This window comes from Protopterus annectens, chromosome 9.part0 (assembly GCF_019279795.1).
Source record: "Protopterus annectens isolate FY-2018-M chromosome 9.part0, PAN1.0, whole genome shotgun sequence".
Taxonomy (NCBI): domain Eukaryota; kingdom Metazoa; phylum Chordata; order Ceratodontiformes; family Protopteridae; genus Protopterus; species Protopterus annectens.
In genome coordinates, this window is record NC_056743.1 from 480333758 (window position 1) to 480347791 (window position 14034).

The 14034-nt window shown below is 43.1% G+C and overlaps 1 protein-coding gene across 1 annotated transcript in view; it reads left to right on the plus strand.

Moving 5' to 3' along the window:
* The window catches only part of LOC122811285 (glutamine--fructose-6-phosphate aminotransferase [isomerizing] 1), a 1619377-nt gene that overhangs the window by 916402 nt on the left and 688941 nt on the right, over positions 1 to 14034 (plus strand). The window contains exon 10 of the mRNA XM_044083027.1: positions 11252 to 11415. Coding sequence (XP_043938962.1) covers positions 11252 to 11415 — 164 coding nt within the window. The remainder of the gene's footprint in view (positions 1 to 11251; positions 11416 to 14034) is intronic.

Consider the following 14034-nt stretch of genomic DNA (forward strand, 5'->3'; position numbering starts at 1 on the left):
ACAAGATCACTGCTGAATGATTATTAAATTGTCTTGTGGGTGAAATCATGTCAAAGAGCAACATGGCTATTATGTGTCTTTTTTATAGTCAAAGGTGAACCATTTTGGAAAGGGCTCTTTCCACTGGGGCATGGTGTGCATGTAAAGGCGATGACATGGTTTAATTTTTAGAAAAGTATTAAAGATGCAACCAGTGTTTTAGCTTTCACATTGTTATTTTATTATAATTTTACAGTGTCCCTGATGCATATGTGTTTAACTTCAGTTTACAACATACATGAGCATTTTTATTTTTTCTCACAAGTGCGAATGACTGATATATAAAATCATAAGTATATTTTGCTTTTACAATATGAGAATAAATCTATTCTTGAAAGTGACGTTTTCTTGAATTTGAAGTGCTTGTTGCAGTAAAAATGGAAAGCATTGTTGGGAATTGTGATTTGGCAGTCGAAGGTTTATGTAGCTTTTATGATACCAGGGCACCTAAAATCAAAACTAAAGTACAGTCTGTATTTAAGTAACCAATTTTTGTTATGCAAACCTGTGAACCTAGAAAAATACATTTCAGAGATATAACACTATATTGCTGGTCTCCTCCAGGAAGCCTGCATGGCCATTAGAATGTTCCAGTTTTCATTAGTGTAAATGTACAACTTCTGCTTAAGGTGATAGTATGCAGCCCATATCCAGGGTTTGTCTGTAACTTGTTAGCATTACATTAAGAGTAAAAAAAAAAAAATTATTTTACTCTTCAAGACAGCACTTTTGTTTACTACATTTAGAGTGAGGCCTAAATTCCACTACTAACGGACAGTGTGCTACTGCGTAAATCAGAATACAGATGCAGTGAAGTGTTTGTAGATAGACTGGCAGTGAGTGTGTGTATATTAGTATTATACGAAAATTCCCTGAATTTTTTATTGTGAATTGTCTTGGAGGACAAACATGTTGCCTGTGATGTAGAAGGCAAGTTAGCATTTCAGAAGGTTTTTGTTGTTAGTCTGACACTGTTCCTAGTTTACACCTGATGGCTATTTGATCTTTTCTGAGAAGGCCAGGGAAACTTCTTCTTCTTCTTTTGGGTTTTTCCTGGTCAGGGGTCGCCACAGCGGATCATCTTGTCCGCTCATGATTGGCAGTGGAGTTTTACAGTGTCAAGATACCAGCCCGTCACCCAACCTTCCACAGAAGGAACACACACACACACACACACACACACACACACACACACACACACACACACACACACACACACACACACACACACACACCTAGGGCCAATTTAGAGTGTCCAATCCACCTACAGCATGTCTTTGGGATGTGGGAGGAAACTGGAGCACCCAGAGGAAACCCATGCGAGCACAGGGAGGACATGCAGACTCCGCACAGAAGGCACCCCAGCCGAGGATCGAACCGGAGAACCTCTTGCTGTGAGGCGCAACGTTAACCGCTGCACCACCGGGGTTGCCCCTGAGAAGGCTAGGGGAAACTAATGTCTAGAATACATTGCATTAATTCTTTACTGGAGCAGAAGTAAAAAAAAAAATAATAATGATAGTCAAGGCAGCATGGCAGTATTTCTCTTTTTGAGGCCTATATTTTGTAAACTACCAGTGACAATGTGCTACAGTATAAATCAAAATTGAGATACATCATTCAGTATGTTTTGTACCAAAGTAACTTATACAAATTCCTTGTTTTTTTTAAATGCCTCATATGTATGATTATTAAAGTCAGTGTTTCTGAGAGTTTTTTTTTTTTATTGTCACAGTCTGGCACTATAATTGGTTTCAACTTCTCACAAGGCTGGGTAAAACTAGTGGTCAGAATGTGTTAATAGTGTGTTGGTTTCAGAAGTAAAAGTACTACAAATTTCACAAAATAAATTTTAAAGTGTTGGGGTCATATTTAATGTTGATCTTCACTGAAATTCGTGAGAGTAGATGTTCTTTGCATTTTTTTAGCCTGACGTTAATCGCTTAGAAGACTATATTCTTAGTTGCGATCCCTTCTGTCTGCAGGATCTTCAAACTTCTAGCATTTATCTGTAGTGAACTCTACTTGGTCTTTCACAAAAAATGGTGTTCTTTAGAGCTGACCAGCACATCCTTTTGTAAGTGATGTCAGAATTGTCTTTTATCAGTTCATTTATTTCCCTACTTTCCTTCCTGAGGAGAATCCAATGAAGGCAGTGACCTTCATGCTTTAGAAGTATACTTCTACTTCTGCCTTTATTAGAACCATTGAATGAATTCAGGCAGGCATACCAACCACTTGTGTCCTCTATATGTGATGCACACAGTCTTGCAGAGGTTAACTAAACCATTGATAAATTGATTACTAACTGGATTGTTTTTTCTATATTTTGACATCAGGTGGGTAGCTAAGTATTGGAAAATGCTGCAGTTAAATTTCACTTACTTAGTGATGTGGCTGCTTCCAGAGCTTTCTTCAGAAATGATTGCATTTTGGCCATTTATACCAAGGCTCCTTAGCTGCTGTTTCCTGGTTTCACTAAACATTATTGCTCAGTCCATTAAGTCTGAGGTAGGGCTTCCTTTAGCATCTTGGTCTTTCAGGGCTTGGCTTTCCTGAGCCCTTGCTTTTTATCTTTCTTCTTGTTTTCCACTAGTTAACATTTACAGACACCCTTCAAAATTAGATATAGCAAGCATTTGTATATGTTGATCTATAAGGAAGGTTTCTGCAGTGGGTTCTTGTTAACCTGACACCAACTCCCCTCTGTCTGGGCCCCCTCCTTATCGATCATTTGCAGATGGATTTATTTATAAACTGTACCAGTATAAAAGCATGTTTTTTTTCACTTTTACTGAGTCTTTTCAAGTTGTGCTTTTTCATTACATAGTATCCTGTGTGTCAAATCTAGGGGGCTGAACATAACCATTCAGTCAAGCCATTACAGTCATCACATGCACTTGTTGGAGGTGCTCAGCTTCTTGAATGTGGAAAGTAGACAAAATTCTGAAATGTGCAGAAGTAGGGATATTTGAAGAGGGCGTCCCAGTAGTTAGCTTGTGTTGAAGGCCTCATGGGAGATTAGCTAATGTGAAAAGTACATGCTTGTTATCTTTTACCATTAGATCTTCACTTAGGTAAAGCACCTTAGTCCTTCTAAGGAACTTGTGATAGTCATTCTTCTCCCCTTCTTCACAATGTCTCTCTAAGCTCCCCTACATTCTATCTGCTGTGGGACGCAGTCCTCTGCATGCTGACTTTCATGGATTATGCACTTACACAGTGGCAATGTGCGCTTGACAAGCCCAAACTCCAAAGGTGCAGCACCCAGTACCTTCTAAAGGTGCTACCTGTGTGGAAAGTCAGATGCCACCCCCCCAACCCCCTCCCCCAAAGAATGGGCAAGCCATCAGCAGCACTTGCTTCAGTCTTCCCTTGCATAGCTCCTCCAATACTCACTATTCTAACTGAACTCTGGTCATGTGGGATGTAGCCACTGCTTTATCCGTCTGTGTCACATAGCCACGGCCACCTGAGTCAACTGTTAAGGAATTCACTTCCTCTTCAGCTTCAGGAGTGCACCTCAGTGTCTGTCTTTGTTGTGCTTTTAACAACCATTTTATTTCAGCTATTACTACTACACCTTGAATTACTTTTTACTCTAACCTATAAATGTGATGTTGTCTTATCTCGCTTTCATTCTTAACTGGTTGGGTTCGGAACCGGTCCTCAGTTCCGACTCAGCCTTATACAAAAGCTCGAAGTCCTCCACTAGCTCGTGGCTGTGGCCCTATCCCATCATGCCCTAGGAAACTCCCCAGATCTCGTTTGCCACTAAAACAAGATTGAGTGCTTCATACTGGCTCTGGCTAAGTGAAATTATTTCTCTTTTCTTATATTATTATTCTCTGTCTTTTAGGATAGTTTGTTAGTTAATATAGCTAGTTACCTTTATTAAATAGTTTAGGTGTGTTCGCTGCTGTTGTTTTTGCTGCTGGCCGTCATGTTATTCTCAAGGCCTTTTTTTCCATACCCCATCCTGGCTTAAAACTTATTTTCTAAGCCTGTTTTAGTTAGAGGGCTTTTTCTTTGGATGTTTTAGTCAAGCGCATTTAAATTAGAGAGCTTTTAACTTTGAGTTTTCCTTTTTCTGTCTAGTTATCCTGCCTATTTAGATAAGGCTAGCTCATTTAAATTAGAAGGGCCCTTTCCCCTTAAAGTTGGTGTGGTAAAAAAAAAAATATATATATATATATATATATATATATATATATATATATATAAATACACACACATATTTATATATATATATATATATATATATATATATATAAAGTTGTTATACTTTTGAATTTTTGCTGTGCTTTTTTCCTGCTAGTCATTGTTGTTATAGGCTATAGAGATGTCCAAGCAGTCTAAGGATGTTAAACCCTCCTGTTTTAAAGAATGCTTAAAGTGCAGCCAAAAAATGTCCATTACAGATGGACATACATTATGCATGTACTGCCTTGGAGTGGTACACCTTCAAAGAATCTTGTGCCATTTCCACTCCTTCAGCCACAGGGTACTGCTAGAAGGGAAGAACAAATTAATTCTTAGAGGATTATTGAAGACCCCCTTTTCAGAGATCATTGGAGAAGGTCAGGCCCCTTCGAAATTGAGCCTTTCCCTTCTTCTTCTAAATCTGATAAATCAGGGAAAAGGCCTTCATCAGAGGCTCATTCGGAGCCAACACAAAAATTGTCAAAATTTTCTTCTTTGGACCCGAAGACCGTCGGGCCCAAGAAGCCTTCCATCTTGGCTCCGTCAGTCTTAGAGCCGTTGGTGTTTCAGGTATGGACCCGGTCCCTAGAACTGGAAACGGTTTCTCCTACATTGAGATCCAGATCTCCTGCTTCTTCCACTCAATCCTCCAGGAGCCTCTCTAATGATGTGAATTGCGTGGTGCGGAGGCTATTAAAAACACTGGTGCTTGCCAGACATTTGTCAGATCCATCCCAGAGTGCTTCGGAACTGACTAAGCCTACCCTATCACCATTGATTCCTCCTCTGATCTGACCCCAGACTTCGGAGCCAGAATGTCTTGAACTGGTCGTAGTGGAACCATTGGAGCCAAGACCTATTCCAGGATCTTTGGACCCAACTAATGCTCCGACATCCTTGGTTCCATCTGAATTCGAGGAGTTTAGGAGCCGAAGCTCTCTCTGTTCGGGTCCGGGGAGGAGAGTCTGATAGGTCAGTTGTCGGACCCGAACTTGCCTCTCTGGGCTTCGTTGCGGGTTAGCTTTGCTCCTACATAGGCCTGGGAGCCAACCCCTTTGGTTCCGGGGATGTCTTCTATTTTTTTGAAGCCGCGAGCTTCCTCGGATTGGGGGGGGGACTTCGAGGTGATGAGGAGAGTGCTGTCTCCACAGGCAGCTCCACTCTCAGGTCTAGACATTCTTCCCCCAAAGGCACCGGTGTCTCTGCACCACTGCATCCACAGAGACACAGAGACCCTAGGCCTCAGGATGCCCCATTGGGTGAATCCATCTCTTCTGAAATCTCTGCAGAATACCCTTCTGAAGAGGTCCCTCATAAGAGACTATATATGAGGAAGCATTTAGACTCCCCAGAGGAGTCCATCACATCCGATACAGAACTTGATGAGTTAGAAGGGTCTCCACAGTCACCTTCTGAGGATGTCTCCTTCGCAGACATCCTAGAAATACTTGATCAGGGAAGTGGCTGCAAGCCCATCAACCCTTCTGAGGAGGAGTCTGTATACCTGAAGGCTTTTGGGTCTCACCCTTCCGTCTTTGGGTGTCTTCACCCTTCTATGAACTGATGGACCAAGCTTGTTGAAAGGCATGAAAGTCTACAGACTCAGTGGAATCTGTTCCACAGAGGCCATACAAGTTCATAACATCCCCTACAGATAAAAATTTCCTTACAAAGGGTGTCCCATTAGATACTATGGTGGTGGTGGTGGCCAACAAGAAGGAACTGTCAGAGACATCCTCTGTCCATCCACTGAGCAAAGAATCCCATACGATGGATAGATAAGGAAAGTGCACCTTTTGTTCAGCGACCTTTGCACTCCGATCACTGAATTATCTCACCCCCATTACCAGACTTCTGAGACATCTCCTGAAGGAGCTAGGAGATACTCTCCAGGGTTCAGTACCTGAAGGGGTAGCAGAAAAAGTTTTCTGTCAGCTCTCCACCTTGAATTCTGTGATCAACTCTGCCATGACACTCATTTCTTATGCAACTGATGGAACGAGTAGGGCAGTGGGTTCAGGACATTCCTGGATGCGCCTGTGTGACTTTGCGGAGCCCTTTAAATCTTCTTTTGTTAATGCCCCCTTCGATGGCTCGTCCTTGTTCAGGCCAGAAGTCAAAGACACACTAACCAGGTGTGAACAAGAAGGAAAAACTCTCTCTGCCATAATAGTCTGATTTTCGCTACCTTCTAGACCTTATCCTAAAGGTCAAAAGGGGGGAAAAGTATGGTTCTGAAAATCCCAGACGTGGTGATTTTTCCCCGGGGCAGGGGGGAAGCAGTAATGGAAGATGCTGACCCACATGGCAGAGGGGGTCCACAAAATCAGGGCGACAAGGAATCATTCTTTGGTAAGCCCTTTCAGCGCTCCTGAAAGGAGATCCTCCTGTCCATCTCTGTTGGCAGTTGGGGGTCGCTTATCTTTGCACCCAGAAGCCTGGCTAAAAATAACCAAAGACAAGTGGGTACAAAGCATCGCTTCCAGAAATTATTCCATACCCTTTTCTTTCCCCGTCTCAAACATAAAAAACATCCCAGATGTTCCAGCCAGTCAAAGGGAACAGGCAAATGTAGAAATATAAAAATTGCTAGAAAAAAGAGTTGTCCAAACAGTCCCCACAGACCAAATAGGATGTGGAACTTACTCAAGGTTCTTTTTAGTTCCAAAAAAAACAGGGGACTGGAGACTCATCCTGGATCTCTGGAAATTAAACAAGTCATTAAGAAAGTGTTACGGATGGTAACACTGCAGTCAATTCTCCCTTTTCTGGGACACAATGATTGAATGTGCTGTATAGACCTCCAGGATGCGTACTACCACATAAAAATGGACAGATGATCCAGGAGTCATTTGCATTTTTGGCTGAGAGCCAGTCACTACCAGTTTCGAGCTCTGCCCTTTGGACTCAGAACAGCCCCCCAGAGTGTTCAACAAGTGTATGGCAATAGTCACGGCTCACTTGAGACACCTAGGATTCCGAATGTTTCCATACCTAGATGACTGGCTCCTAACCGCCACCACAGAGCATCTACTAACAAAAGCGAGAGACACCACTTTGTAGCTCTGCTCTCACCTAGGAATCACAATAAATTACGAAAAATCTGCCTTGTTGCCATCTCAGTGTATCATTTTTATAGGAGCAGATCTAGATAGAACAAAAATGATGGCAATACTTCCCTCCAAAAGAGTTCATGTCCTACGACATCAGGTCATAAACCTACTTTCCAAGAAAAAAGTACCAGAAAGAATAGTTCTGAAAGTCTTGGGGACCATGGCAGCAGCAATAAACTTGGTTCTACTAGCATGCCTGCATATGAGAATTCTGCAGTGGCTACTGTTCACTCAGTGGTTCATGCAGGAACTAGCTATGTCTCACCAAATTCTGATAACAGAATCTTGCAAGAAAGACCTAGGTCAACTTTTCGTTCTTCCACAGTTTTTAGCCACAGTGACCACAGACGCTTCCCAAAAAGGGTGGGTGGGTGGGGACATTATCTGGGAAGGACAGTCCAAGGCACTTGGTAGGATCACAAGGCCTATTTGCACATCAATGTCCTAGAGATGAGGGCGGTGCTTCTAGCACTGCAAGTATTTCAAGATTCTCTTCTGCTAGAAACTATTGCAATTCAGACCGACAACATGTCATTTGTGTGGTACATAAACAGACAAGGAGGAACCAGGTCTTGCTCCCTTTGTCAGGAGGCCCTGAGAGTATGGCAGTGGGCAATCTCCTCCTATCACTTTCTGATAGCAGTGCACATCCCGGGGAAATCCATCGTGACAGCAGACAAACTCAGCAGAGCAATTTCTGATGCCTCACAAGTGGTCCCTAAAACAAGAAGTAGCGGAGATGATTTTCTGCAAATGGGGACAGCCTTGCTGCGACCTTTTTGCCATGTCCATGAATGCCAAATACAGCAGCTATCTTGCCCTAATCCCCCCTCCAGAGTAGTCACCAAGGGATGCACTTGTATACGATTGGCCCTCGGGTTGCCTGTATGCCTTTCCTCCCTTTCCGTTGATACCCAAAGTTCTTCAGAAAGCCAGTTCACTGGGAAGGAATTTGATACTCGTTGCCCCATACTGGCCTCATCAAATTTGGTTCCCCTTCCTTTGGCCTCATCTGCAGGAGGAGCCGTGGATTCTCGACCCAGTCCTGGACCTTCTGACCATGCATCAGGGGTGCTCCATCCCTCTCTTCAGACCCTCAAATTGACAGCTTGGCTGCTCTGATTCCAAACATAGCCAGCCTCCCTAACCTTTCTCCTTCAGTGAAACATATCCTGATCTCTTCTCATAAGGCTTCAACGAGGAAGTTGTATATTGAAGAGATTTTCTTCTTGGGCCTTGAATAATCGCATTGACCCATTCTCTGCCCCAATAGCTTCCATTCTTGAATTCTTGGTAAAGCTATTTAATGAAGGCACAGCTGCGGCTACTATTTGAGTTCAGTTAGCAGCGATATCTAATTTCCATCTAGGCGAATAAGGGCCAAATGTGATGTCCCACAGACTTTGCAAGGCATTTCTCAAAAGCAGTATTTTATTAAGACCACCCATTAAAACTTCCCCAGCACAATGGGACCTGAATTGTGTTTTATCCCATTTGATTCTTCCCCCATTTGAACCTGCATCAACTTGTGATCTAATCTGAATCAATCTATAGAACTACCATTGTTTTCCCCATCTGTGGCAATAAGGCAGAATATATGCTACACCAACTAGATGTGCATAGACAATTACGATTCTGTTTACATAAGGACCAGAAAATCTGACTAATTATTTGTATAATTTTCAGACTCTAAAAAAGGTGTTCCTGTGTCTAACGTCACACTTTCAAAATGGTTATCATATTGTATTACTTTTACTTGCAAATCTCAAAACAAAGAGCTCCCCGACAAAGTAAATGGTCATTCTAGAAGAGCCATACAACCTCTTCTGCCTTTCGGGCGAGACTACCAATTGATACTATTTGTGCTGCAACAACATGGGCAAGGCCTCAAGCCTTTGTCACTCATTACAAAGTGGATTTGGCCTCCAGGAACAGGGCCTCTTTTGGGTCCATTGTTTCTTGAGCCACCCAAGAAAGATGGTGCTAGGGACGCTGTCCCAACCAGTTAAGAATGAAAGCAAGATAAGACAACATCACATAGAGAAGTTATGTACTCACCATAAAGTTCCATGTATGTTGTCCGTCTCACCTTCATTCTTACATCCCAGCCTTTGGCTTCTGGAGCACAGAGCAGATACAATTGGAAATAAATGTTCTCTGACCTTCTTTATTCCCCTATAAGGTATTTGGTAGTTTTATTTGGTACCATTGGTTATATCAGCAAACAAGATCTAGGGAGCTTCCTAGGGCATGATGGGATAAGGTGACAGCCACAAGCTATTGGAAGATCTCAAGCTTTTGTTTAAGGCCGAGTCAGAACCGAGGATCAGTTCCGAACCCAACCAGTTGAGTGAAGGCAAGATGGACAACACACATAGAACGTTATGAGGAGTACATAACTTCTTTTTTCTTTTTACAATATTTTAGTTATTCTTCGTCTGTTTTTGTTTTATTTTAACTTCTCAATATAGTTCTAGGATTACACACTAAAGTAACTTTTTTACACTTTTATTGAATTGTCACTTAAGACACAGGCAAACATACATTTGTATAAAAGAACACAAACATGTTAACGTGCACATTTAGAAACATTACATATATTCTTTTGTACACTTGTCAATCCAAAGTTACATAAATTGTTTAGTTCCTTCCTTCCCATAAACCTCACTCTTCATCCAAAATATTATTTTGCCTGTATTCATCCCACAATTTCCATGTTTTTTTGTGTGTAAATTTTTCCTAACCTTTTCTAAAGATTCCACTTCTAGTTCTTTTTAGCTATGGTACAATATTCACTACTTCAAATACAGTTCGTTTAGACTTTTGTTTTCTACTTTCTAGTAATTACTTTTTTGTCAACCATCAGAATTAAACTTACCAAGGTCTTACTGTGCTTAGGCAATTCAGATACTGTATCCTAGCTTAAAAAAATAATTTCCTTAGTTGCACCCATTTGCTTACCCGGTATTTCTGACAGAGTAACTGTAGGGAAATTTTAAAGTCTGCTAACTCATTACACTCGACAAACATATTTGCCCAGTTGCCTGTTTCTTCCCCATCACACTTCAAACGTTTGCCGTCTACCTGAGGAAAAATTCTTTGGAGTCCACTTGGGGTATAAAAATATCAGTGCAAACACTTTCAAGCAAAAATCCTAAATATTCTTCACTTTGTTGCGTATTTGGGAGCCATAATGTTCTCCATTTCCTTTTGAATTGCATATCCAATCTGTTTTTATATGGCCTACTAATTATCCTTTTTTAACAGCAGTTTTTGTTCTAGATCCAAGTAACAACTCAACCAAAGAAGGTCTTTCATTTAGCATTTTCCTGTTCCTTTCTCTTTGCCTATACTGATATCAATCCCTGATAGAGAAGGTAGTTTCTAGCCTGCAGTCCAAATGTCTTCTTGGTCTCTTCCCATTCTATTACCTGTACCTCTCTAGTTATTTGCTTCCAATACCTTAGTTCCTTTAGCCAGTTTTGTCCAGTAAATTCCAGCCCTCTCTTGCCTATTCTCTGTACCCCTAGTTGCATTCATCTCTGTTGGCAGAATCTACTTTCTCCATTCTCATGTTGGCTTAGTTCTTAGAATGCTTTCTACTACTTTATGAATGTAATTTTCTGTATGGCTGTCATTGTCCTCCTTAAGGATCACAATAAAATAACTTCTGAGTGATTACATGTATGCACTTGAGCCATCTAATTTTATTTCCTTTTAACTGTTACAAAGTATGCAAGAATACAGAAAAGAAACACTATCACTGTAGTATGAATTTGATCACTTCTTAAATACTAATGCTACACTTTTTTTATTATGGAATAAATTTTTGTGTGGGTTTCATCAGTCTGGGGTGTTTGCTGTTTGTCATGGATGTTGCATTTTGTCTCCTGCAGTGCCGTTATAGAGCACACAAATCAAGTGATCTTCCTTGAAGATGATGATGTGGCTGCAGTGACGAATGGACGCCTTTCTATTCACCGAATCAAGCGAACAGCAGGTGATCATCCTGTTCGTGCCATTCAGACATTGCAAATGGAACTACAGCAGATCATGAAGGGTAAGTCAGAATACTTAAATATGAGGACAATGCATTTTCTTGTCAGATTAGTATAGCCATGTTTATTGTCGTGGTGGTATGTCATCATAAAAAGTGAGGAACCTCTTAGCTCTCTGGGTGTTGACACTTTAGAAGTATACACTAAGACTTGTCGAAGCAAATTTAACAACTAGATCTGATGTTATCTAGTCACCATTCCTCCACATTAGGGTCTTGGATCCAATATCGGATCCGAGCTGGCATACTCAGAACACAACTTAGCTCAAGCTCGTCCCCTGCCATAATGCTCTGCTTCCCTACACTCCATCAGATCTTGTTTGCCGCTCAGTCAGTCAGATGCAGATTGCTCAGCTCCTATTAGTGTAAGTGTTTTTAGTAAAGTTTCTTAAGTCTTTCTGTAATTTTTGTAATTTCTTTGGGTTGTAGTGTTAGCAGGTAGTTTTCCTGTTTTATCTATCCCCTCCCAGTCGAGTTCTACCCTTGTTTAAATCTTTTTTCCACGAGGTTTGTGTTCTGCCTATTTTTTTTGTGGTGTGCAAATAGTTGCTTAGTTAAGAGTGTGTGAGTGTTCGGACTGATTTAGTAGGCTTCTCGATCTTTGGTTTGTTTGTTTGACCTCTTGCTTTGGTTTACGGTCCGGCTATGTCAGATAAACCTTTAGAATTTTAAAAGGTGCTCCTCTTGTGGGCGGAAAATGCCTATTTCTGACTCACACGAGGAGTACCTTTATTGTCTTGGCAGCGACCACCTCAAGGTGGAATGCAGCATTTGTGCCGCTTTGAACCCGAGGGCTTTGGTCGACTGTCGGAATAAGCTCTGATCAAAGGCTTGGTTAAAGGAGGCCCCTTGGTCACTGGTTCCCCGACCAAGGCGGGCTATTCTGGGGCTAGAAAGAAGCTTTCCGTTGAGGAGGCCCCGACAAAGCGTCCCAGGCTGTCGGATCCTATGTCCTCGGATCCGGCTCCAGCCAGGGCAGTTTCAGATCCAAGATCTTCAGATCCCAGATTGTCCAGGGAGTCTACTCCTGGATCCAAGGGTTCGAACCCGAAGCTCTCAGATCTGGTACCTTCGGTGTCTTCCCCCGATCCAAGGATCTCAGTTCCAGGCCTTCAGATCCAAGGGTAGGCACCATACCTACGGATCCGACCCTTTCGGATTTGAGGGATTCAAGAAGTATAACCTGGATCCTTTGTTGAGATCACTTTCGATTCGGTTGGATCCGAGAGTCATGCCGGAGCCATTTGTAGTAGAGGATCCTCCTTTGGATCCTTTGCCTTCTAAGCAGGTGTCTTCTACAAGTAGGTCTTGATCTAGGGAACTCAAGAGACGACACTCGAGCTCCAGGCGCGACTCTCCTGCTAGGTCCTCCATCTCCTCCCAATCTTTCAGGAGTGCCCTCCCCATGGATATGGACAGGATGATGCGGGCCTTCCTGAAAGCTCAGATGGAGTTGGGGCTTCTGGCTTCCCCGGCCCACAGGTCAGGGACCCAGTCTCCCACTCTCCCTTCAATCGCTCCTCATCCGACCAGTAGCTTGGATTCTCAGGGACTGTTGAGCAGAGTGGTGGCTAGGGGAGCTCTGCGGCCCAGTTTGGGTCCTTCCCTGACAGGATTGGTGGCTGGTACTGTTTCTGTTCTCCTGGAACAGGCCACCCAACTGGCCAGACCTGTTGAGCCAGGGTCTGTGGGGTTGGATTCGGGCCAGGGCTTTTCAGACTGGTCTCTTCCCATGGGCGCCTTGGCCTTCGACAGTTCCAGTCTGGTGCCGTCCGGTGGAGTGGCGGGACTGGGGGGGGGAGTCCACCCTCTCTTCTGCAAGGGTTTTATCTGCTGGAGAGGGGGATGGAACCTCCTCTAGTCCTTCCGCTTTCCGGGCTGTCAAAAGATCTTTCTCTGCTATCAGAGCTGCCTCTCCCGCACACAGTCATCCTACCCAGCCCCAATATCTGAGAAGCCTGTCTCATTCTGCTCCCGGTCAGCCTGTCCAACTTAGCCTCCAGGGGGATGTCTCATCCTCTTCTGAGTTTTCCCCGCCACCCCCAGCAGAGGAAGTTCCCAGGAAGAGGAGACATCTTGACTCCCCTATGGAGTCTCTTACCGAGGATACAGATGCTAATGAGGGGGACAGGTCCCCAAGATCTCCGCAGGAGGACGTCTCCTTTGGAGACATACTCGAGATCCTCAAGGCCAAAGGCAGTTGGTCTACCCAAACCCCGTCCTCGGAGGAGCCCATATTTCTGGAGGCTTTCGGTATGGGGCCATCTACTTCCTGGGTGTCCCCCCCCACTGATCCTGTCATTGATCTTGTGGCCAGCAGGGCTAGGAAGGAGCCAGATACAGTGGAGCCAGTGCCCAAGAAAGCAGACAAGTTTCTGAGCCCTCCATCAGATAGAACCTTTTGGTCCAAAGCAGTCCCAGTTGATGCTATTGTGGTGGCCGCTGACACCAAAAAAGAATTGGAAGAGCAGAGTTCTTCTGTCCATCTGTCCAATCATGAATCAAGGGCTATGGACAGATTTGGAAAGCAGCTGTTCGCTTCGGCTTCCTTTAGCCTGCGAGTACTAAATTATCTAGCACATATCACCTGTCTCCAGAGGGATTTGATAAAGGAACTATCTT